Consider the following 26,366-nt stretch of genomic DNA (forward strand, 5'->3'; position numbering starts at 1 on the left):
ATTGTCGGCTACAGTGGTAGTCAATGTGGTACCTCCAAGTGTTATTGGTTTCCTCATTTCTGGCCAGTGGACATGACCTGGGAGCCTTTTTTGTGCTAGCCTGAGCTCCAGCAATAAATAATAATAATAATAATAATAATAATAATAATAATAATAATAATAATTTATTACTTATACCCTGCCCCTCTGTCCGGGCCTCCCCAGCCACTCTGGGTGGCTCCCAACAGAATATTAAAAACATTTTTAATTTATATCCTGCCCTCCCTGGCCAAGACTGGGCTCAGGGCGGCTAACACCAAATATAAAATACAGTAAAAACTTTTTCAAGCAAGCAAGCAAGCAAGCAAACAAATAGTTGATTAAAATATAGGTTAAAATACAGCTTAAAATGCAACCTCGTTTTAGTGGTAGCCCATAAATCAAGATCATAAGTGGAGAAAATGTCAAATATTCACCGGGGCCAATTATCCATGCTGGTCCTACATGGGCCAGCAAAAAGAGTCGAGGGAAAATTTATATACAAAATCCCATATAAGGGGTTCCATCAAAAAATAAATAAAAAATGAGAGGGGGGTCAGACTGAGTCCAGTCTAAAAGCCAGGCGGAACAGCTCCATCTTGCAGGCCCTGCGGAAAGATGTCAAATCCCACAGAGCCCTGATCTCCTGTGGTAGACTGAAAAGGCCCTAGCCCTGCTTGAGGCCATTCTAACCTCTTTAGGGCTCAGGACTTCCAAAGTGTTGTTATTTATGGAACTTAAGGTCCTCCACGGGGCATACCAGGAGAGGCGGTCCCGTAGGTACGAGGGTCCTAGGCTGCATAGGGCTATGAAGGTCAAAACCAGAACCTTGAACCTGACCCTGTACTCCACCGGGGAGCCAGGGCAGCTGGTAAAGCGTTGGATGAATGTGATCCCACGGCAAGGACCCCGTAAGGAGTCTCGCTGCAGCATTCCGCACCCGCTGGAGTTTCTGGGACAGCTTCAAGGGCAGTCCCGCGTAGAGCGAATTACAGTAATCAAGGCTGGAGGGGACCATCTCATGGGTCACTGTGGCCAGATCAGGGCGAGAAAGGTAAGGGACCAACTGCTTAATACGGCAGAGATGGAAAAATGCCGTCTTCCCTAAACAGGGCTGCCTTCAGATGTCTTTATATATTTATATATTTTCCCTGCACTTTGCATTTGGGTTTCCCTCCACGCTTTGGTGCCACACTCCTGGTTTTCGTTCTTCAAATTCTTTAAATTAGGCCCCTTGAGCGGTTTTAGTTGTTGCTGCATTTTTTCTCTGCAGACTAATTCTGACTTGCAGGTGCAGAATTTTTCTCTCTCTCTATCCCCAATGCTGCATCCTTCAAAATGTTGAACTTCGCTCATCTTCAAATGATACTGCCACCTCAGCACACTCTTGATTAATAAGAACAGTTTGAAAAGAGATGAGAATGGCAACAAATTTGCCTCTTCTCAATAAAAATGAATAGAAAAAAAATGCTGAGCATTTTTGTTTTGTTTTGGTGGATGAACCCCACACAGCATATTACTAGCTCTTTCTTGCACCTTGTGTATATATATATTTGTGTATTTATGAAGGATGTAAAGTTAATAGTAAGCCCTCACATAATATCCTGGAGGAGGGGGGGAACCTATTGTGGAAGTCATTGGAAATTTATAACTAGCTGTGATAACAGACGACTACAACTCTGCAAAACTGCCATAACTGGATACAGAAATCTAAATTTCTTGCCTGTTGAAATGCTTAAGAATAAATTCCATGCAACCTCGCCCCCTTCCTCTCATTTCACAGTTGGCAGCCCTTCCCTCCATGTCCTTATTTCTGTTCTCCGTGTGCTTTTAAGGTAAAGAAGAGTATTTGGCTAACAGCACATTTCTCTGCATGTTCACTCAGAGTTGAGTCTCATCTTGTTCAGTGGCATTTACACCAAGATGCGCATAGAATTGCAGCCCAGTACTTATTTTTTATTTTATTTGCATAACTTTTACTTACAGTGCAACAACGATAAGGAAATTTCATAGTCGCTTCAGATAACTTTTTAAAAAAAATGCAATTAAAGGAAAAGTACCACTTAAAGTGTGCCTTCATCGCATGCCCTTTGTCTTCGTGTGTTTACCAATATACATGTACCCCCAAGATACTCACCTCCTTACTGAATCTCCAAGGTGGGGAAGGTGAGTAGGAATTGGGGTCGCCACCTTTGGTGGGGCAAAAAAACAAACAAACAAACAAACAAACAAAAAAACCAGACAGGTTGGAAGGATTTGAGGAGCTAAAAATTACTTTACCCGCACAAAATCCTGCTCAGGCTCTCACTCTTCTCCTCCCACAAGACCCACCTTCTGCCAGCACAGTTTTGAGGAGGACAGGTGAAAAAGGTGTCAATGAACTTAGAGAGTCAATGAGCATCAATTGCAGGTTCATTCCCCTCCTGCGCTGAAAGACATGAATGGATTGGTGGATCTGGAACTTGGTGTGAGTGACTACAGTGTGTGTTTGTGTCTGTGTGTGATGAAAAGTTATTTATTACAAAGCTTCGAGACTTCTTTTTTTGCCGGAAAACAGTGTGGGGGGAACGGGGTAACCCCCCTTCACCCCGTAATGGAGTACAGGTTGAGAGCCTCCGCAGCTGCTTTTCAAAATGAAACGTGGCAGATCTTAAGAAAACATTTAAAAGGCTCCCTTATACTCATACCTGATTTGACCCTGAGATAGATATGGAGTAGAAGTGGAAGAAATGGAGACCTAATTCAAAAGGGGGTTGGAGAGGATGCTTTTGAACTGCACTGTGCATCAAAATGTGCATTTTCTAAAACTTGTATGACACACACACACCTCTCTGTGTCCCCTGCAGCTATGCAAAGCAGTTTTGCAATTAATGAGCTGTCAGATTCCAAGTACTTAAAAAGAAATGTGTTAAAATTTCCCATGTACACTAAAAAGCATAACATTCCTTGGTCTGTTGATTAATTGACAAACGTTACGATTATGTATGCCTGTTCCTACACCAGCATAAATTGATCCAAATAAAAGATATTGCCTTATGTCCCTGCCTTGGCTAAAACCCTTCCCCCTGATGTACAGTATGCATTTGATTCTATGGAGGACCATTCAAATCGTGCAAACCCCACCTGCAGTCTGATGTAGTCCAGAGACACGTTTGCCAGTTTAGTGAGATCTAGGCCATGCATATAGGTTTGCTTCTTCGTTTGTTCGGATCCATTTCTGTGGCTGTGTACTCTTCATAACACTTTTCAGGTAACCAGAACAAAGGTATGCTGTGCTTCTTCATGTAGAAGGGAAATGTAAACACATTTCTTCCTAAATTGGGAAAGGAGCCTTGTATTTTTACTGGGAATCTTAAGAATGTGTTCTTGCAAAATTCACAGTTTCGAAAGCACGTCAAAGTGCAAGTAAATAAATAGGTACCGCTCCGGCGGGAAGGTAAACGGCGTTTCCGTGTGCTGCTCTGGTTTGCCAGAAGCGGCTTAGTCATGCTGGCCACATGACCCCGAAGCTGTACGCTGGCTCCCTCGGCCATTAAAGCGAGATGAGCGCCGCAACTCCAGAGTCAGTCACAACTGGACCTAATGGTCAGGGGTCCCTTTACCTGTAGGAAATAGCGTAGGGAAGGGGAAGTCACCTGACCTCCTAACAGCAAAGCTGCTGATGGAGAGCGGCAAGGCAATAGGGAGGTCAATGCCCTGCAAATACACAGGCCGAACCAATCCGGTGCTCCTCCTGATGTGTTTGAACCACGAACCTCCCTGCCGCCTCACCTCTCTCCTTCCCACTGTGCAGAAAATGACTTGCCTTTCAGGAGGTCAGGTGAGCACTGCTGCCCCACCTTACCATTTTCCTGCTGAGAGGTACATGTGTCATAAGAAAATGTGTGGGTGTAGCGAAACATCGAAGTTGCAAAGCGTTAGATCGTACTGTTGCTGTGGATCCCAGTTGTTTGCAGTTCATCACTAAAGGTTTAAACTTCTCCTCTCACCAGTAGGACTTTGAGGAACAGTGGGGCATATCTGGCAGCTCTTCTTAATGTGGTAGCCCCTGTGGGGAAATGAGGCAGGGGTTTTCTGTAAGATATCAAATGCTTACATCGTTGAGCTCGGACACTGAGATCCACCTCCGAGGGCCTTCTGGCGATTCCTTCACTGTGAGAAGTGAGGTTACACAGGGAACCAGGCAGAGGGCCTTCTCGGCAGTGGCACCCAACCTGTGGAACACCCTCCGGTCAGATGTCAAGATCGGCAACAATATAACCTTCAGAAGACATCTGAAGGCAGCCCTGTATAGGGAAGCCATTTAATGTGTAATGTTTTATTATGCTTTTACAGTGGTACCTCTGGTTACGAACTTAATTCGTTCCAGAGGTCCGTTCTGAAGCCGAAACCGTTCTTATCCTGAGGCGAGCTTTCGCTCATGGGGCCTCCGGCGCGTGATTTCCGTTCGCATCCTGGAGCAAAGTTCGCAACTGGGAGCAGCTACTTCCGGGTTAGCGGAGCTCATAACCAGAAGTGTTCATAACCAGAAGTGTTTGTAACCAAAGGTACCACTGTATATAAATTGGAAGCCGCCCAGAGCGGCTGGCGTAACCCAGTCTGATGGACGGGGTACAATTATTATTATTATTATTATTATTATTATTATTATTATTATTATTATTATAGCAAAACATTTCAGCTTCTGCCTTCTTCAGCTTCTCTGATGTGAAGCATAATTTGCATGGAGAGAGAGAGGGAGAGGGAGGGAGAGAGATCTTGTGGTTTAGAGTACAGTTCATTGAGCAAATAATTTGAACGAACCCTGAGGGGGAGCAGAAGGAGTTAAATTAACAACCGGACTTCAGACTAAAGTGGAATGGCTGATAATTGAACTGTGGGGGAGATCATAGAAATAAATAATGCAAGATCAGAGAGCTGCCAGGAGATAAAAGTAATGTGTGCCACTTTAGAAAAAAGAATGAAATCCATATATGTTTCAGCGTTCTCCTCCCCCATTTCAGCAATAACTTTTTTATAGCATGACAGTAGTGAGGCAGAAATGGATTTTTGCTTGCATGAACATAGCGTGGGTTCTGCTTTTGTAAAAAGCTGCTAACGTACCCAATTCCCACAGTGGCAGCATTTGATAGTTTCGAGCCAAGATCTTGTATTTTGCTCAGTCTGGTTGCTCTGACCTCCCATTTCACACTGATTGCTTTGCTGGGTAACTGCTGTGTTAGTTTATTTAGCTGGCTTTTCCTCTGCCCCCCCCCCAACACACACACACACCTCATCTTTCTATATTTAAAAGTGCAAACTGGTGGTTGTGAATAATCCCCAAGGGGGGCGGGGGTTGAATCTGACAATCTTTATATGTTTTGTAATTTTGATTTATGTAGCGAGTCAGATCCAAGAAGTTCAGAGGAGGGAATGAAGCAAAAAAAAACACCCTCTGTCTCTGCAGAATAAAATAACATTTGCTCAAATTCACTGAAATGGCCTCATGGTTTTTTTCTGACTTAAAGGGGGTGGCATCCCCCTTTAATCTGCATCCCCCCCCCCAATTTAAATACTACTTTTAAACCTATTTTCTCTCTCTCTCAAAAAAACCAACCCAATATATTTTGTCTCAAAATATACATTCTGATGCATTTTTGGGCATTTGAGTAGTTCAAAATATTGTAGATAATGCATTTCCAATCCTCACGCTGAACCAAAATTTACATAATTTTTCCATGTAGATGTTAGCACATTGTAAACAGGCATATCTCAGCCATCAGCGGACATTTCCAAATTAAGTTACCTTCCCTGTGTGTTCCCTTTTCAAAGTTAATGGATTTCCAGTGGAATAGCCGTGTTAGTCTTTACAAAATTTAAAGATTTGAGTCATGGCCTACCACAAAGCCATCTATGGCTGCAATCCTAGACATGTATACTCAGAAGTAAATCTCATTGATTTCAGTTGGGCTTTCTGCCAGGCAGGCAGCCTTCCTGCCTTGATTTTACAGTTCAATATAGACTTAATCCTATTTCGTTTCCCCCTCTCAGCCATCAGGGAAGGACAGTTTTGTGTTTTTTTTCCTTTTACCCTGTTGGTATTTTGTTCTTTTGCATCCTTGTAGGATTGCATGAATTCCTGTGGGAATATAAAACATTTTACAAGCACTCTTCATTCCACATATAAAAGTCCTTTGTGTGATGCAACATTTTGTTTGATAAATTTTGTACAGGAAACTCTTGGGCGTGAGCATCTGCTGAAATATAACTCTCAAGTTAATTCATGCTTTAAATTGTTGTGGTAAATATGATTTTGTATTTGACAACAGAGTAACAAAACAGATTTCTTGTTTCCGTGTGAAAAGGGACAATAATGAATGATGTATTCCACCTGTTTTTAAAATCCACAGTAGAAAGCAGATTAGGACTATAGTCAGAGCAACACTTATGTGGGAAGAAGCCCCATCAAATTCAACATGGGTTGACCAAAACTACACAGAATCCCATGTTGAGAACATAAGTAAAAGGTAAAGGTAAAGGACCCCTTGATGGTTAAGTCCAGTTAAAGGCGACTGGGGTTGTGGCGCTCATTTCGCTTTTCAGTCTGAGGTAGCCAGTGTTTCTCCACAGACAGCTTTCTGGGTCATGTGGCCAGCATGACTAAACTGCTTCTGGCGCAACAGGACACTGTGACAGAAACCAGAGCGCACAGAAACATTGTTTACCTTCCCACCATAGCAGTACCTATTTATCTACTTGCGCTGGCATGCTTTCGAACTGCTAGGTTGGCAGGAGCTGGAACAGAGCAACGGGAGCTACTCCATCACAGGGATTTGAACAGCCAACCTTCCAATCAGCGAGCCCAAGAGGCTCCATGATTTAGACCACAGCGCCACCCACGTCCTCAGCTCTGCATGTAGAAGGCAATGGGCTCAATCCTCAGTATCTCCAGGTGGGGCTGGTTTAGACCACAGCGCCAAGCTTACTAGGTCAGGCCAATGGCTCATCTAGTCCAGCATCCTATTCTCAGAGTGTCCAGCCAAATACTTGTGGTAAGTGCACAAACTTAAATGTAACAGAACTCTGCCTGCCTGTGATTCCCAGCAACTGATATTGTGAGGCATAATGCCTCTGACCGTGGGTGTAGAATTTAGCCATCATGGCTAGTAGCTGTTGATAGCCTCTTCTTCCATGTATTTGTCCAGTCCTCTTTTAAAACCATCCAAGATGGCGGCCACCACTGCCTCCTGTTGGAGGGGCTTCCACAGCTCACATGAAGAAGTGGTTTCTTTTATCTGTCCCCAAATTTTCCAACGTTCAGGCTCATTGTATTCCCACAACAGTTTTCACAATGCCTGTGGACATTTTGCCTTTTGCTGTTACCGTTTTCTTCCCTCAGGTTACAGTCACAGATGGAGGCGCCTCTCCCAAGCAGTCTACAGTTTGGCTGGTGGTCCAAGTCCTTGATGAGAATGACAACAAGCCCCAGTTCCCAGAGAAAGTCTACCAGATCAAGTTGCCAGAGAGGGACCGGAAGAAGAGAGGCGAGCCGATCTACAGAGCCTTTGCCTTCGACAAGGACGAAGGCCCCAATGCGGAGATTTCCTACAGCATCGTGGATGGGAATGACGATGGGAAGTTTTTCATTGACCCGAAGACTGGGATGGTCTCCTCAAGAAAGCAGTTCACAGCCGGGAGCTACGACATCTTAACAGTAAGCCAACCATGATTGAAATGAGCAAGTGCACCACTTCCGAGTTTTATAGGGAGGCTTCCCTTCGGTGTTGTTTTATGCAGCACACTTTCCTAGATGTTATAAGGACTCTGCACCTTGTTCACCACAAAAACCATTTTGGGTTTCCTTGGGATTTCCTGCTGAATGCCAGGGGGCTTTCCCCAAGCATGCAATGCGGGTTGTGGGGGGAAGGAAATGGGTGAAGTGTGCCAACTATTGCCAATTCCCCATCCAGCTTCCCAAGGGGAGGGGGGGAGTGAAGAAATCAAAAATATTTCTTCCTTTTAAAAGAAGATGGGGAGAGCTGAAAAGACAGAGCACTCCTTGCTACAAATGTCACTCATGGACATTGGTTAAGCCTTAAGGCATCCATGATGTGGGTGGGTGGGTGTGGGTGGGTGTGGGTGGGTGTTACATGGGAGAGGAAGGGCAGGAGCTCTAGAGTCCGGGGTAAAAGGGTGAGGGGCTGCACGGACCTCTTGTCAACAACACCCCATTCAGTGGGGCCATAATATCTGACCCTGAGCAGCATACCAGACTGTAACTCTGACCTAGATTAGCATGAAGCAGCAGTTGGACCAATGGCATCAGAAGGGTTGGATCCAGGCCCAAACATCATGGCGAGGTCTGTTGGGCTCCTTGAATTGGCACCTCCAGAGCCACTAACCTCTGAGCCTCTACAAATCACAGGTAGAGCAAATGCTTTGCACTTTGAAGGTCTTAATCTCTCCAGTTTGGAGGATGAGGTAGCAGGTAGTGGGAGAAACTTTCAGATGTCTTCTTAAAAAATGTGTAGTTCTTTATCTCCTTGACATCTGATGGGAGGGCGTTCCACAGGGCGGGCGCTACTACCAAGAAGGTCCTTTGTCCTGGTTCCCTGTAACTTCACTTTTCGCAGTGAGGGAACCCTTGGAGCTGGACGTCAATGTCCAGGCTGGACGTTGGGGTTGGAGACACTCCTTTAGGTATACAGGGTCGAGGCCATTTATGGCTTTAAAGGTCAGCACCAACACTTTGAATTGTGCTAGGAGACGTACTGGGAGCCAATGTAGGTCTTTCAAGACCGGTGTTATGAGGTCCCAGTGGCCACTCCCAGTCACCAGTCTAGCTGCCACATTCTGGATTAGCTGAGGTTTCCAACTCACCTTCAAAGGTAGCTCCATGTAGTTTATTTTCACCTTCAAAGGTAGCTCCATGTAGTTTATTTTCCTGTGACTAAAGGCTTATCCATACTTCCTTCTGTCCCTCTGCTTTCTCTCAGGGAAACTGCTCTTTAGTGCCCAATGGGAGCAAGCAGCCATTTGGGTTTTCTTTGGATTGACATTTGCTCTGATTCAAGAGCAAGTTTTCCCTGGGATAGGAGTGGGGCAAGGGGGAAACTGCTTGGACCCATGCTTAGAAATTGTAGGTCAAGCAGAAAACCGCTGATAGCCATGTTTTCTAGGGACGAGCAGAAGTGTGGGCGACTCCTAAGTCCTGCGCCATTTTACAAACTGGCAAGAGTATTTCAACAACAGCTTTCATTGGCAACAACATACTTTGCCAGAAGCATCTCACTAAGTCAAATTCAGGTGTCCTCAATCAAACTGAGCATTCAAATAGATTGTTTTCCCTAAAAATATATGTAAGAATTTTCAGACTTTAATGAATATAAAAAGCACTTGGCAGACTCGCCTTAACACAGAATGTTTAATTGGAGTGTTTTTCGCTGGAACAATTTTACATGGGTTTGAAATAGACCGAGGAGGAACCTAAGCAAATGGTAAACAGTGAAGTATTGAGTGGGCACAGGTGTTTGGTGGTCTGCCATGCAGATCGATAGCTTCTCCAACCCCCCCCCCCCCACTCACCCCATCTTTTTTAAAAGCCTTATCAGCGATTTCCAAGTGAGAGTAAACAACACTGTAAGCAGGTGCTTTTCACGACTCACACTGTGAAGCAGAAAAGGAGATTTCTCTCTTTGGGATCTGGTTTAATGAACGGCAACCCACTCTCCACACAGAGTGCCGAATCTAGCTGTCCCCTTTCAGCCCCCTGGTTTGGCTGCTGGTGGGAATTTGCCCCTCGGAGTGGCTCAGCTGCAGCTATGAAGCCCCCCTTTTTATGCAGACCCAACTGCTTTGGATAGCAGCCCTTATTAGAGACAGCAATACCTACTAAAGAGAGAAGGCAAAAATTCCCGATCATGGGAAGCCACAGGGTGGCGGAAATTGCTGGATTGGCCTCCCTGCAAACCTCTCCCACCCCACTGCGGTTTAACATAGCCATAAAACGTGAGCCTGGTGCCCTCAGCTCTGCCACGAGTCGTATAGAGCATTAATTTAGAGATTTGCCCAAGCGTGAGCAGATTTCAAAATGCAGCCCCATCCTCTGCATTACCTGGGATGTGGAAAACCTACGTACACAAACTTAATAAGAGAGCAAGATCCTCCGCTGGGCAAGCTGCCAGGGGTTGTGGTCGGTGGCAAAAGTGAGTGAAGCAACAGCTGTGACTCACAGCGGGCTGCCTTCCAACTTACAAGAAAGTCAGATGTTTGTTCATGGACCTCATATCACACACATCTCCCCATCTAGGCAAGGAAGAGGCAGTGCTGCAGTTCAAGGACACAGTTCCCCACCCCCACCCCAGACAGACACACTCAAGGAGGTTGCAAAGCAGAGCAATTGAACATATAGCATGGGGAAAGTCCGGGGGTGCAGGATAGAGAAGGCTGCACGACCACATTCGGCCCCCAGGCTTAAAGTTCCCTATTTCTGATCTGTACTGAGGAACATATGAAGCTGCGTTTTCACATGCCAGACCAAAGTTTTCTCCCTCTTGTGGTCTAGGTATAATTGATGTTGCTCCCTGTCTATACGCATTTGTCCATGTACCACATTGGGAGGGGGGACCTCTGCCGTTGTTGGACTACAATAGTAGGAGGAGGAGTTTGGATTTGATATCCCGCTTTATCTCTACCCGAAGGAATCTCAAAACAGCTAACATTCTCTTTTCCCTTCCTCCCCCACAACAAACACTCTGTGAGGTGAGTGAGGCTGAGAGACTGAGAGACTTCAAAGAAGTGTGACTAGCCCAAGGTCACCCAGCAGCTGCATGTGGAGGAGCGGGGAATCGAACCCTGTTCACCAGATTACGAGTCCACTGCTCTTAACCACTACACCACACCACAGTCTCCAGCTTCCTCTGCCTATGGCAGGCATGGCCAAGCTTGGTCCTTCAGCTGTTTTGGGACTACAATTCCCACCATCCCTGACCACTGGTCCTGTTAGCTAGGGATGATGGGAGTTGTAGTCCCAAAACAGCTGGAGGGCCAAGTTTGGCCATGCCTGCTCTATTCAGGCAAGGGCTGATGAGAGTTGTAGTCCAGCAATACCTGGGAGGTTCCAGGTTCTCCAGTCTTGCCCTAGTTCTAAACCTGTGAATTCGTCCTGTGGCATCTTCACCCAAGAGGAGCACTTTACCTGGAATTTCCACCACCAAGCATACGGGATGGATCTTCATTAGAATGAAAATAAGCAGGATGGGTTCTTGTAGCCACCTTCCAAGACAGCAGCTGAGTTATGGTACTTCTGGCACCGCACTTAAACAATTAGCCCAGCTACAGATCCATACGCAATGTTTCCTCTTTGGCATGGGATAGAAGCTTAGGCTGCATTCACACAACAGTTTAGTCTATTCCCCTGACATTTCAGCATTACAGTATATCTGAGCTTTCACATCACACAAAAGCCACTTCCGGAAAATGAATGGAATACAGTAGGATCGCATCTTACTCACATTTAATTTCAACCTTGCATGGTTGAAGGCTGTTTGGTTGAAATCACACAAGTTAAACACAGGAAGGAAGGAGCTTAAAAGTTATTTTTGCACAGGGTTTTATCAGCATGGAAATAATAATAATATATTTATATGCCACCCATCTGACTGGGTTACCCCAGCCACTCTAGGCAGCTTCCAACTAATTAAAACACAATACGACATCAAACATTATAAACATTAAACATTACAAGCTTCCCTGAACAGGGCTGCCTTCAGCTTTTAAGCTCTCTGCCTTGCACACCGAGGTTGGATGCTCTCTTAAGACCTCGCAGGAACTTGGACCAGCACCACCAGATCTTGCAAGACCACCCCAGAGCCTTGCTTGGGGGGCAAGGACAACTCGGTGCCCAGCTGTAGAAAGGATGGTCATGCGGGGGCAGTTCCAAGAGGGTGCTTTGACTGTGCGTGTTTTTGCATGTAACAAGTAAACCCAAAACGTAACCCCCACTCAAAATGTAGTCATACGGTATAGTGCATGTTTGGCACTCATTTCTGCGTTATTTGGGTCCAGAGAAAAATCTGTTTGCACCCCCTTTAACCCAGAAGATCATGGGAGTAAAGTGACAGTATTTGGGGCAGCATATCTGCATACAGCTCTTTCCTGTTGTTGCTTCGCCCACATTTGCCTTTGGCCCCACCCACCACTACCATGTGGCCCCTTAAAGGCTGCACAGAAGTGAATGTGGCCCTTGGGCTGAAAACAGGTTCTCTATCCCTGCTTTAACCAAAGGGTAACTCGGTCGGTAGAGCACGAGACTCTTAATCTTGGGTTGTGAGTTCATGCCCTGCATTGGGCAAAAGATTCCTGCATTCCAGGGGGTTGGACTAGATGACCCTTGTTGTCCCTTCCAAGTGTGTGTGTGTGTGTGTGTGTGTGTGTGTATGTGTGTGTGTGTGTAATTTTTTACCAACCACCAAAACAGAAACCTTATGATTGAATTTGGCACTGGGCACAGGCAAATCATCTTTCAGCTATGACTCACATCTGGAAAACTGAAAGTTGTGGACTGTTTCAGAGAGAGAGAGAGAAATACGCATAGATTCTATTCAGAAAGGAGTCTGCCAGATTGTTACCTGCCTTCTTTCCCTCTCTCCATGTGCAACAGATAAAAGCCGTTGACAATGGGCGGCCGCAGAAATCTTCGACCGCTCGCCTCCACATTGAGTGGATTAAGAAACCGTTGCCTTCCCCCATCCCACTGACTTTCGACGAGCCCTTCTACAACTTCACCGTCATGGAAAGCGACCGAGTGACGGAGATCGTTGGCGTGGTCTCGGTGCAACCTGCCAACATCCCGCTGTGGTTTGACATTGTCGGTAAGCGTGGGCATGGTGCCAATGGGCATCTTCCAAGCAGGAGGAAATAAGTGTGGTGTGGATTTTGATAAGGAGGAAACTAACAAGGGATTAGCTCCCCGGAATTAAGACTGCATTTGTGGTGCTGTACTTGAAAATGGCTAACTTAATATACTACTTTGTCATGCTTTGGTTATGATGCCTTAGCTAAGCTTTTATGGCTGGATTGTTCCTTTTTCTCTTCCATAATATGTGATTGACTTGCAATCCTAATGTTGTCTGTCATTTAAATTCTCTGGCCATAGTTTGCTAATCCCATTTCTAAATGTATTTTGATGGTAACTTAGATTGGCTGTCCCTCATTTCTCTCTCTCTCTTTTCTCTTCACGCTTTTATTTTTTCCTCTTGCATTCTGTTATCTCGGTTCTTTTTTTTCTGCTTCCGACTGCTGTGCTTCAAGGTGGCAAGCATGCTCGAGAGATGTTCTATATCCTACAGACAGCTTGTGGGCAGAACTGTTCAACAGAAGGTACCTTCAGTACAAACACATTTGCTACAGTACACTTTATAAACTGCCTTATTTATTCACCTTTTGGGGGGATGGCGTTGTGTTTAAAAGAAAAAAAAACCCATATAAGAGAGCAGTCTGAAGCCAGCTGCACTTAAATCTTTACTAGCTACCTTGGAGACGACAAATGGAAGCCATTTGTAAGCCATTCCTATAATCTTTCTAACTACAGTATATCTTGACAATCGTGAAGAGTTTTGTCACTCACAATCACCCCAAGCTTTTAAATAATTTGGAATGACCTTGCAAATAACTCCATAGAGTCAGCCTCCACATGTTTCTACCTGGAAATGTTTGTACAAGCCCACTTGACAGATTAGACTTTGGACTTATCCACACTTAAAATTTGCCCCTCGCTTTCCAGGCACAGAGTCATGCCTTCCCGTTCTGTGTCTGAACGCTTTTTATTATTATTTTGCTCCCCACTGCTTTCCCCAGGAAGACCTGCTCTTTAATGCTGAATCGGAACAAACAGCAATTTGGGTTTTCTGAAGATTGCCATTTGCTCTGATTCATCGGTAAAGAGCAAGTTTTCACAGGGAATGCTCCAGAGCAAAAACAAACAATGGCAACACCCTGATACAAACCAGGAAAGCCTGGACTTGTGCCTAGAAATTTTGAGCAGGAGCCCTACGTCACACTGCCTTTGAAAAGTGCCCAAGGAACTTCAGCTTGTTCAAAAATAGCTCCTGGAATGTGGCCTGGAATAAGCATTGTGGAAAATATTTTACCAATATCGCAACAATTTGAAGTTCCAATTTCTTTTTCTTTTTCTACCTTTAATCCCCTAAATGGTCTGGGCCCCTTGAGATCTTTAGGACTGCCTGCTCCCTATATATGTGTTGAGATTTCCTTTGGACAACTTGCTTCTTCTGTGAACAGGGCTTCCTTCTTGATGGTTCCCAAACAGCTCAAAACAAAACAAATTCCTTCCAGTAGCACCTTAAAGACCAACTAAGTCAGTTCTTGGTATGAGCTTTCGTGTGCATGCACACTTCTTCAGATACCAAGAAGTGTGCATGCACACGAAAGCTCATACCAAGAACTGACTCATACCAAGAACTGAAGAAGTGTGCATGCACACGAAAGCTCATACCAAGAACTGACTTAGTTGGTCTTTAAGGTGCTACTGGAAGGAATTTGTTTTGTTTTGACTATGGCAGACCAACACGGCTACCTATCTGTAACCCAAACAGCTCAATTGCCTTCCTAGAAAGCTTTCCTTGCTCCATCCTTAATTGATTCTAGATAGATGTGGCCCTCTTCTGGAGGGCTTTTGGGTGGCCCAAATCATCTTCCTCTCCTGTTTTTTTGCTGCCAGTGACTATAGTGTGCTTTAAATTACTTTTAGAATGTTTTATATGATATGTAGCTGCTCTCGTATACCTCATTAACCAACCACCCTGGAGACATTGGGTTGAAAGGCAGCTTAACACATAAGTGCCAAAAAAAACAACACAATTTGTCCACCTGTGCCTTTGTTAGTAATTTATATTACAGATTTGGACAGTCACAAAGAGAGGAAGTGGGGAAGAGGACTGAACCAGACCTTTTGTAAAAGTTGCTTGGTTTGGTCGCCTGGAGGCCATTGTTCCTTGCCTCAGGTGGCCAGGCAAGTAGCTGTTCATAAGGCTGTACTAAAAAAACTTAAGTGTAACCACTGTTTTTTTAAAAAAGTGTGGGTAAAGAGAAGAGGACAGATAGAGAAAGGGGGAAGCCGGGAGTCTGATTCTGTGCTAGATTGGCAGGTGTGTTACAAATGAAGGATGCTGTTTGCATATGAAGGGTTTGCATATTTCTAAATCCTGCTGACTGTAGCAGGACTCAACAAGCACTCCAGAGCGTTTGAGATTGCAGCTGATATTGCTAAATTGCCTCCTCGTGGATGCATGCTGAATCAGAGACACGGCCAGGTGATTTCTCCTATTTATAAATAGCGGGTGCAACATCAGCTGAGTTAGGGAAAGAAAGTCGGAGAGGAGAGAAGTCATGCCAACTGTTTCCCTGATTCCAGTGTAACCTTTATGTGTTGGGAGACAGCCTTAGCTCAGGGGTGGAGTACATGCTTTGCATGCAGAAAATCCCAGATTCAGTCCTTGGCATCCTCAAAAATAATAATACAAAGACCCACAGATTTAAAAAGCAGGTGATATGATAAGTTCTAAACTCGCTTAGAGGCATGTGTTTTTTAAGAAAACGCAAAGCAGTACAGAAGTAATTTAGATAAATAAATAAACATCTGGAGAACACCTGGAGAAAGTTGCTGCCTCGGGCCACATCCTTCAATACCTCTGCTTTGTGCCCTGAACATTTTTGCCTTTTGGGGGATGCATCTTTAAACTCTGAAAATGATTCTTGCAAGTCTGGATGGAGGATGGATGTGTGATATTGAATAGGAAAAAAACCTACTGTAGGAAAAATGTTTTCCACCTGTGGGCTAGATGGTCTGGGCCAGGCATCCCCAAACCCAGCCCTCCAGCTGGGGACTACAACTCCCATCATCCCTAGCTAACAGGACCAGTGGTCAGGGATGATGAGAATTGTAGTCCCAAAACAGCTGGAGGGCCAAATTTGGGATTCCTGGATTGTGATTACTTTTGCTGGCCACCCAAACACCCGATGTCACCTGTGCCAGTTTCTCCTAAAGAACAAACGTAAAAGCCCTGGCAGGATCAACAGAGAGGAAAGCAGCTGTCATGTAAATGCATCAACAGCAGCTCAGCACTCCTGGAATAATGAATCACCCTTTTATTATTTATTTAGCACTTTTAAATTCTACAGAGTGCTTCACAAAGGAGGGGATAGACAGGTTCCTGACAGGATGGTTTGTAATTTAATAGGCACAGTAGAAAAGGAGGAAGGGTTGGGCGGCAGGAAGAGCAAAATGAACAGATTATCAGTTGGCCCGATGACATCAAATGGGCCAGCAAGGTGCTGTCTCAGTCTGCTCTGCAGAAGGCATGCAACTACAGAGCCTCTGAAATGTAAGTTTGTAGCGGTGCAGTAAAATGTGTGGCATCTCCCCGATGAGCACCTCAAGACAAATGGCTCACCATGTGGGCTAAAAGCAGATTGACTGGAAGAGGCCACGGTGGAGCAGCTTGGGCACATGACTGGCCCACCTGTGACTTAAACTAGGTGATTACATTTCCCACTAACAGCAATGGATGCTAGGATTCTATCCCATATGCCACTGAAGAGTGTTCGAAAGCAGGCACGAAACAATAAAGGCAAAAATAGCATTCAGGTATTTGAAATACTGGCCTGTCAGTCTGAGCTTGCAGCATAGCTGGATTAACAGTCTGCAAAATGCAACTAGAAGCCAGTTTCCAAATCCCAGGCCTGCCAGTTTTCCTCTGCTAGATTTACTAAAATGCGCTGCTTTTCATCTTTGTGAACCGAATTTCAGAATCATAAGTTGTTTATGGAAAGAATGCAAAACTACTGTGGTCAGGTTTCTACAAAAACTGAAACAACAGTGGTAGAGATACATAAATGGAGAGCATTCCTCTTGTCCTTGTGTGTGCATTTGTAGTAAGCGTACAGTTAAAGATGGGCAAGGACTCTCCTCTGACCTCATGCTGGGTTTGGGGTCTCTCTCTCTGCTTCTGAGCACCTCCAAAGCTCAGTCTTAACTGTGGGGATGTCCTTTTGGGCTCATCCCTGCAATCCTTCAAGGTGCAGGTACTTCCAAAGCCTTTCTCCTCCAGAGTGCCTCCAAAACTCAGCATAAAGGTAAAGTAAACGGACCCCTAGTCCAGTCGTGACCGATTCTGGGGTTGTGGTGCTCATCTCGCTTTATTGGCCGAGGGAGCCGGCGTACAGCTTCTGGGTCATGTGGCCAGCATGACTAAGCTGCTTCTGGCGAACCAGAGCAGTGCACGGAAACGGCATTTACCTTCCCGCCAGAGCGGTACCTATTTATCTACTTGCACTTTGACGTGCTTTCAAACTGCTGGGTTGGTTGGCTGGAGTACGGCCCGAGCAACAGGAGCTCACCCCGTCGCGGGGATTTGAACCGCCGACCTTCTGATCGGCAAGTCCTAGACTCTGTGGTTTAACCCACAGTGCCACCCGCATCCCAAAACTCAGCATAGCTGCATCCAAATTCCCCCTGAATTTTGGATGCTTCAATTACCTGCTTTTGTTAAAATCCTCCATTGTTCATTCACATCACCCCATTAGCATTGCCAGTGCACAGGCCCCTGCAGAGCTTGTCTGAGGCCCAAGGCAGGAATCCCCGGTCATCTGGGAGGCAACAGGACATTCTTGCCATTACAGGGCAAGTCCAGCAGGCCCCCGGTGTGGCGTCCTGGCCAGCTTAGCCCTCCAAGGCCTAGAGCAAGTGTACCTGGCTGCACCTACACACCCCCACACCCTGCTCTGCATAGGCCGGCCAGTGCACCAATGTACTTGGAAAACACACTCCAATTTTTTATTTTTTTTATTTTACTTTGATGAGATTGTATCTGTAATTGCATCAAGGTTCTTTTCTTGCAGTGTTTTACTAAAGCACTGCATTGCGAAATTCCTGTGGAAAGCAGACTATTGTACAAGCTGGTTTATATAAAAATTACTTTTCTGTGGTGTTTTACCTAGATGCAGGATAGCATGGGCACACTACAGGTAAAGAGTTGGTATGCAGCTGTATGTAGGATTCTACCATGGTTGGTTTTCTTCAATGTTTTATTAATGCACATTATCATGAGAAAGGGGATGCAGAGGAACTGACCACTGTGGCAGAGCATCCATGGTTCTAGTTCCAGAATTGATTTTAGTAATTCTCGCAGTTAAAAAAGCATTCAGGGTGAGTGGAATATAGGGCTGAGCTCAGCCACAATAAAGCAATGTATTTGAGGAAGGGTATTCTCTGTGGCTTCTATCTGTGGGCTTCTGACAAAGCTCTTTTTCCTTTCCCTAACCAGCAATAATTCTTCATTCACTGCTTTCAGAGCTTCTGCTTCATCCTGAAGAGAAGCTCTTGTGAGTTTTATAGTTCTTATTGTTCTAGTATTCTGATCTGAAGAGGGATTATTTTTGAGGTCTAGGCAGAGTTGCTTGCAGCCAAAAGAGATGAAGCAAATAAAATCTCAAAAGGAGAAGGTGGAATCAATGATTTCACACACACACACACACACACAAGCACAAACGTTAATTTATTTTACCTTACACTAATTTAAATTCCAATTGCCTAGCATTAATGCTGAACTACAAAAGCAATTGATTAAACAAACAGATAAAAGAAGTCGATTGGCAGGCCTTATTTGCAGTTTCATTCTGGACCTGCCATCCCAATTTCAGGAAGCAGGATGCCACAGGAACTTTTTTCCCCTTTCTTTTTGACAGGATCGCTAATCTTTATTGCAGATCTGCATCCTGAAATGAAATTAACCTCCCAGCACAAACTCTTCAATAAGGCAATCATTGCTTCTGCTGAATGTAACATTCCAGTGGAACAGTGGTTCCCAATTTCTTTTCCCACGGACCACTTGAAAATTGCTGAGGGTTCTGGCAGACCACTTGATGATTTTTCTGCCCTTTGTAGCAGTTACAATGTTCTGTGCTGGATGCTGTATCCTTCTTAATGGCATTTAAAACTCTTCTTTTATTTCTTATATGGCATTTTGTAGTATTACAATTCAAATCCCACAGAATTTAGGTTGTATGTGTTCTTCATGGGCGCACCACAGACCACCATTATTGAAACTCAGTGGTCCACAGGCCACAGTTTGGGGACCACTGCAGAACAAGTAATCCCCTACAAATAATGATGCAAAAGGATTTAATTTACTCCAGATTTTTATGCAACCTAATTTTATACCAGCTGTTAGGTTTCCAAGGGGTTGCTCGAGAGCAAGCAGGCAATTACCTCCCTGCTCGGCTGTGAAAGCCTTTCTTTTGATGCAAAAATAAACTTTATCTGCCCAGAAGAAGAAGAAGAAGAGTTTGGATTTGATATCCCGCTTTATCACTACCCGAAGGAGTCTCAAAGCGGCTAACATTCTCCTTTCCCTTCCTCCCCCACAACAAACACTCTGTGAGGTGAGTGGGGCTGAGAGACTTCAAAGAAGTGTGACTAGCCCAAGCTCACCCAGCAGCTACATGTGGAGGAGCGGAGACGCGAACCCGGTTCACCAGATTAGGAGTCTACCGCTCTTAACCACTACACCACACTGGCTCTCCCGTGCGCCACTCTCCCGTGCGCCAGAGCGCCTCTCTCCCGTGGCTGGCTCATTCACTGGCAGAATCCGTGAGTGGGCGGGGCTTAAACTTTCCCCAGCAAAGTAATGTCTTGATGCCCAGTCTGCGCCTCCCCTCTCGGCGCGAAACCTTACTGCAGAAGGAGGGCATGGGTAACGGTGGACCTCTCCCCTCCCCGCTCTGCCCAGGCAAGCTGTCCTGGCAACGCCTCGCCTCCTCCGGACCCTGCAGCTCCTCTCCACTGGAGGTGTGGTTACTCTCCCCCGCTGAGGAGAGCTGCTTTCCACAATCTTTGGGGGCTCTCTGTAATCCATCCGGCTTTTCCTCTCTCTCTCCTGAGCCGATGGCAGTTCCCTGACACCAGCCTAATTCACACCTCCCAGAAATTGCTGTCGTGGACTGGTTGGATGCAGAGGAATGGTGGGAGGAACCAGCTGGGGGTAGTAATAATATTATTTGTGGCTGGCAAGTGCCAAAAGCTGAATATTGCTCATAGCAGGTACCACAGCACTGTCTTGGTGGACACTGGGATCTGGAGTGGGCAATATTTCTAGGTGCTGTTTCCTTCAGTACCAGAGGAAACCAGCCCATAATCAGAGATGTAAGGAAGAAGTCTTGAAGAAAGATGTTTGCATGCACCTGCATTTTAGGCATGCTATTTTAAATAACACAGTTTGAAATTTTGCACGATAATTATATTAAGGCCTATGTTAAAACATGTAAACAGATATTGTTGACTGTACATACAATATGTTGAAGCAAGCAAAAGGAAACCAAGCAACAAGAACATAATTAATCATTGGATTTGCCCCAAAACATATTTGATGTAACGAGTAATTGGTTAAGCAACATGTAGGAATTTTAACAGGGCTGGGGAGGAAGCTCAACATAGTAACTCCAGAGTTTAAACAAATATTGGATTTAGTTGAAACTAATCTATATTTTGTGAGCAAAAGAAGGGGCATTTTAAAGGCATCAGCTGTCGTTATCGTCCCCCTTTGAATTCTTCCTAGGTTTTATTGGCAAAGTTGTCTTAAGAAGTGTGCTCTGATAACGTTGTGATTTTCTGATTGCTCTATAAGATGGTTGCAAAGCAACTTAAATGAAAAATTGGAACCCCCCCCCCCCTTTCATGGTTATCAGCGTAAAACATTCATTTAAATAAATAAATAAAAAGCTCTGGCAGTCCCAAGGCTACCCTTGTTTCATCAGAAATTTCTTCATGAAATCTGCAGATCTTGTCTTCAAAAACATCCCTTCCACAATAACCAATTAATAGAGGTCCTTTTCCTTTGCATTTTTTTAAAAAATATTTTTGAAGGTTGGCTTCAAACAAATAATTAAAAGCATATAATCCAATAGAAATGTTTTAATACCTTGGTGTCTGCAGACCTTTAATTAAATGTCAGGAACAATTACGTTGTCGCTTGCAGTTAACTGCTGCTAAGTGTGTACATAACAGCCGAGATAAGTCATTGAGACATGCGTAGAAGGACGTGGGGAATTGATGGGGTTTGGGCATGAAATCAAGTTAGCATCGGGTTCATGGTGCCATATCTTGCAATGGGCTGAGGAGGACCCATGGGAACAGCTGCAGTGGGCTCCATGCATCAGGCAGAACAAGAAGCTCAGTGGTAGAACGTCTGCTTTGTGTATGTAATAAGGACTAGACTGGATGTGGGGTACCTCAGACTCAGAGGTACATGGGATGTGTCCCTCAAGACTATCCCCAGGCCACAACACTCCCCAGCCCAGCTTCACCCCTTCCTTCAGTATTTTACCAGATGGGACATGTTGTTGTTTTTTTAACTCTTTCAATGTGAGATAGAGGGGAGAGATGAAGGGGAGAGAGGTGCATGCATAGAAGCTAGCCTTCTGTACAGTCAGTGCCAGGTTTATGTATAAGCTAAACAAGCTATAGCTTAGGGCTCCACTTCCTTGGGGGCCCAAAAAAAAATTTAAAGGGAAAAAACCTGGATGTACATTTCCAAAATATAACATAAAAAACCCTACATACAGCAACAGTATTTTGTGTTGTGTAGGCTCCTATGATGTAAGTAATGGGCCTCGTCTGCTAGCCTGCTCCCTAAAATATCACTGGTTTGCTCATTTCTATATATAGGGTGCCTACATTCTGCATGGACTGGTTGCATGGCAACATGTGCAAATGGCTTTAGAGACCTATTAGGTCCATAAATTACCATATAGCATATAAAAAGGTAAAGGGACCCCTGACCATTAGGTCCAGTTGTGACCGACTCTGGGGTTGCGGCGCTCATCTCACTTTATTGGCCGAGGGAGCCGGCGTACAGCTTCCAGGTCATGTGGCCAGCATGACTAAGCCGCTTCTGGCGAACCAGAGCAGCGCACGGAAACACCATTTACCTTCCCGCCAGAGTGGTACCTATTTATCTACTTGCACTTTGATGTGCTTTCAAACTGTTAGGTTGGCAGGAGCAGGGACCGAGCAACAGGAGCTCACCCCGTCGTGGGGATTCGAACCGCTGACCTTCTGATCGGCAAGTCCTAGGCTCTGTGGTTTAACCCACAGCGCCACCCGCGTCCCTATCCATATAGCATATATTCAACATGAAAAACAGCCACAGTTTGTTGTTGACAAAGGACAGCTGGACATATAAAGGGCCCCATTACTTTCAGTAGCTTAGGGCCTCATCAAACCTAAATCCAGCCCTGTGTACAGTGGTAAAAAAAAATGACACAGGTGGCGGCCATTTTGTCAGATTGATGCGCCATCACCGACACACAGGACCCTTTGGACCCAGAAGAAGAGGGCAGGACAGGGAGTAATGGGGCAGGACATGCTCATTTGCACTCCTCCAGTGTGCGCGGGAGCCAGAAACTGAACTCCTCCATGAAATAGTTGTTGCATGTATTCATTGCTCTGAGTACTTTTTGCTTCTGGCCCTGACCAGTGCTAGTATGTGGACCTCAAAAGGTTGCCCAGGATAGAATGTGGCCCCCAGAATGAAAATGGTCCCCCTCCCTCAGCCCTAGATTCAGATCCAAGTGTATCTCAATTTGAAGTAACTCGGGTCCGAGCCATACATGCAGCAAAATGAGGTGGAAGACCTCTGAGTTGTAGGGTGGATAGTTTAGTCTGCAGGTTTTTGAACGCCCCTCCACATATCAATAAATCTCCCTGGGTTTGGTAAAGCACCTGTTCAGAAATGGTCTCTGCCATCTGTTGCGGTGACAGACCAAAAATTCTGTTACCTCAGAATACTATCTTATTCTGCTTTGTGCGGAAGCCGGAAACGAAAGGAGCAATCTGAAAATAACTAGTGTGGAAGACAGTTTTGATTTATCTTTAAAGTAACTGCATAAGAGTCACCTCTGAGGAAAAGTTCCAGTACTAAAAAAAAAAACCCCATAAAAAACATGTTGGACCGTAAATTGTCTTTTGTGCAGCTTCAAAGTCTCTTTCCTGTGGCCTAGATTATAAGACCTAAGGCAGCTCCTGCTGTGCAAGAGGAGTTTTTTTTCCAGTTGTTCATCTTCTTGGGGATTTTTAGCAGGTTTCTGCTGCTGGATCTTGCTAATGGTTTCGGTAGAGTTAATTTTTTTTATTTATATACTACTTGCTTGTAAACTTCCAAGTGGTATACAAAAAGAATAAAACAATACAATTCTCAGTTTTGTTTTGTTTTTTTTTAAAAAAAACAGTTTAAAACAAGTATTTAAAACATTCAAAAATAATTAAAACCAGCAGTAAGCCAAAAACCAGATTAAAACACATGCCCACAGTCTACAGTCCTGCCCCTTGTTAAAATGGCGGCTCTCCCAGTTTGACTGGGCCCCTTTTGATCACTATGGGTCCAGAGTTGATGGCTGCTAGATGGAATCCAACTGAACCTTACGATAAACTGAAATTATTACTAGTTGTGTGTATGTGCAGTTGGTATAGTATTTAGTTATTTAAAGTCTGTGTTTGTCCACTAAATTTGATGGCAGTCCTGCCAGGCCAGTAACACTGGTTCTGCTATCCCAGGGCAAGATGAAGGCAATAAGGTCTTTTGAACCCCCTTCTTCCCAGGTGAAACTGAAATGGATTCCTGCTCATTTCCATTGACCTGAATCTGCAGAGACGGCTGAAGGAGGAACAGTGAGATAGGCTCTGTTAAAAGTGGATTTTCAAACCCTTTTCGTGCCTGAGGTGCATTTTATAATAAGAGTGCGTGACTTACAAAAGCTTCACGGGTCTTCACAATAGGGGTCAGAGAGTTAAAAAGCTATTGTATCCGCCAGCACAGGAAAAAGCAACTGCACTGCATTTTTTTTTGGGGGGGGGGGGAATAGTAACACCTGATGGGAAACCCCTAGGGGTTGAGTTGAGTCCTGAGGCTGTCAAGTGCTTAACTCATAATTTAAGGCATTATTTTGATTCCCTGGTTTGTTGCAACTCAGGTGATCGGCACATCAGAAATGAGTACGGCCTTATTTTATTGGGGCGGGGGTTATCATTAGGTTAAACATGCAGTTACCCCCTCAGTGTTATTAATTCCGGCGAACAATCAGCATAAATTGCAATGTGAAACCCTTTCATTCTCTGCCCTCCCTCACCCTGGAAGGTTTAAAAAGCGATAAAGTTGGTTCCCCCCCCCCATAATGCACAAATGTTCAATATAATTGCTGGAGGGGGTGATATTAATCAATGGGTTAAAATTCCCCCGCTGTGTGTGCTCATTCTGAAAGCCACCGAGCTACCTCTGAAATGGTGTGAGCACCCTCGTTTCCCAGTGCTCAGCATGCGATTTGACGCAGCACAGCCATTTGAAGAATGAGGCCAATATGATGCATTAATCTGTTTTGCTTTTTCAGTTAAAACGGGGGGGGGGGCCTTTGGCCAGCTCTCTCTCACATCCCCCCCCCCCCCGCCAATCCTACCATCTCCAGGAAACATGCAATTGCAATGGATTTATTTCATTGGGAGGTTCAGGGGACAAGAAAGCAACTGCGGTTCCTTTTGATTAGTTGCGTTTCTGAACATAATGACCCGTTTTGTTAGTCCCGGGTTATTGATGGCTCTCTCTCGTACCTTGTGGGGTGGGGGCGTTCCCCCATTCACATCAAATCTGTACTTTTAATAAAAAGTAATGTGAGGAGGGGAGGAGTCACAGAATTTTTTTTTTCCTTTTCCCAGTTTAATTTAGCTGAGGTTCAATGCGTAACTTGAGTCAGCAGGCGTCTTGTGTTAAAACATGAAAAGAAATCCAGATTCTTATTAATTTAAATAGGAAAGATTTTTTTAATAATCATAAATAATTTGCTGCCAATTGTGGATTAAGTGCCTTCTCTAGAGGCTTACGGTTTGAACCCTAAGGCCCAGTATTTGTGACTAGCGAAAGACTTGCCATTGTGATGAGGGGGGTATATTAAAGCAGAGCTGAAAATTATCAAAAGGCTTCACACACACACCCCATTAAAAATTCTGTGGTTTCCTTTTGCTCAACGCCCCTTTCCGTCACTGGTTCCAGGATACTGGAGGATGTAGATCAGAAGTCAGGCTTCAAGCAACAGGGTTGCTTCTGTAGCTTCTGCTGCCTCTGCTTGTAGTATAAGCCCCACTCCCCTTAAAAAAAGTAACCTAGGGAAGAAAGAAGGCAGAGAACCTGTCATAGCCATTGTTTCTCCTAGCCCATGATAGCTATTAATTTGTTTAATTCTCTTTTTAAAGCCAACTAGGTTGGTGGCCATCACTGCTTCCTCTCTTAGCGAGCTCCAGATGTGCTTGAGTGGTTGAAACGGTCCCCCTGGTTTCCTTTCCCACAAATATTTATGCATCTGTTTGCCAATTTATAAACGGTTGTACAGCCAAAAGCTACCAAAAGGTGGCAACACAAGGACGGACCTCCTCTGCGGTGGTTCCCTGTTGTGGAACACTCTCCCTAGGGAGGTTTGCCTGGCGCCTTCATTATGCATCTTTAAAAGGTAAAGGGACCCCTGACCATTAGGTCCAGTCGTGGCTGACTCTGGGGTTGCAGCGCTCATCTCGCTTTATTGGCAGAGGGAGCCGGTGTACAGCTTCCGGGTCATGTGGCCAGCATGACTAAGCCGCTTCTGGCAAACCAGAGCAGCGCATGGAAATGCCGTTTACCTTCCCGCCGGAGCAGTACCCATTTATCTACTTGCACTTTGACATGCTTTCAAACTGCTAGGTTGGCAGGAGCAGGGACCGAGCAACGGGAGCTCACACCATTGCAGGGATTCAAACCGCCGACCTTCTGATCGGCAAGTCCTAGGCTCTGTGGATTAACCCATAGCGCCACCCGCGTCCCTTTATACATCTTTAGGCGCCAGGTAAAAACATTCCTCTTCAATCAGGCCTTTGGCTGATTGGCATCCAATGCCCTTTAAATGTGTTGTGAGAGAGGGGATTATTGTTTTGTTTTCGTTCTTCTTGTTCTTGTGCATTTTGTGTGTTTTTATATTATAATTCTATGTTGTGAACCGCCCTGAGATCTATGGATGAAGGGTGGTATGCAAATTTAATAAATAGAAACAACAACAGAAATATATAGTGTAGCGTTTTATGTTTTCCTCACCGGGGGTGGGGGGCGGTTTGAAGGCCATGCACTTACTTGGAAGAAAGTAAAGTGTTGCACTCAAGGACAACCCATCAGTGTGGGGACTAAACCCGCTTTGCACTCCTAGTGACCCCAGCCTATCTGCATGGACCCTCCCTTAATTTGCTGTGACCTGATTATGTTGGTCATGCTAGAATGTGACAG

The 26,366-nt window shown here is 44.9% G+C and overlaps 1 protein-coding gene across 1 annotated transcript in view; it reads left to right on the plus strand.

Moving 5' to 3' along the window:
- The window catches only part of FAT3 (FAT atypical cadherin 3), a 450,350-nt gene that overhangs the window by 311,387 nt on the left and 112,597 nt on the right, over window positions 1-26,366 (plus strand). Inside the window, 3 exon segments of the mRNA XM_081860894.1 lie at window positions 7,397-7,711; window positions 12,659-12,869; window positions 13,309-13,406. Of these exon segments, the coding sequence (XP_081717020.1) occupies window positions 7,397-7,711; window positions 12,659-12,869; window positions 13,309-13,406 (624 nt within the window).

This window comes from Podarcis erhardii (genome assembly GCF_964252035.2).
Source record: "Podarcis erhardii genome assembly, chromosome: 4".
Classification (NCBI taxonomy): domain Eukaryota; kingdom Metazoa; phylum Chordata; class Lepidosauria; order Squamata; family Lacertidae; genus Podarcis; species Podarcis erhardii.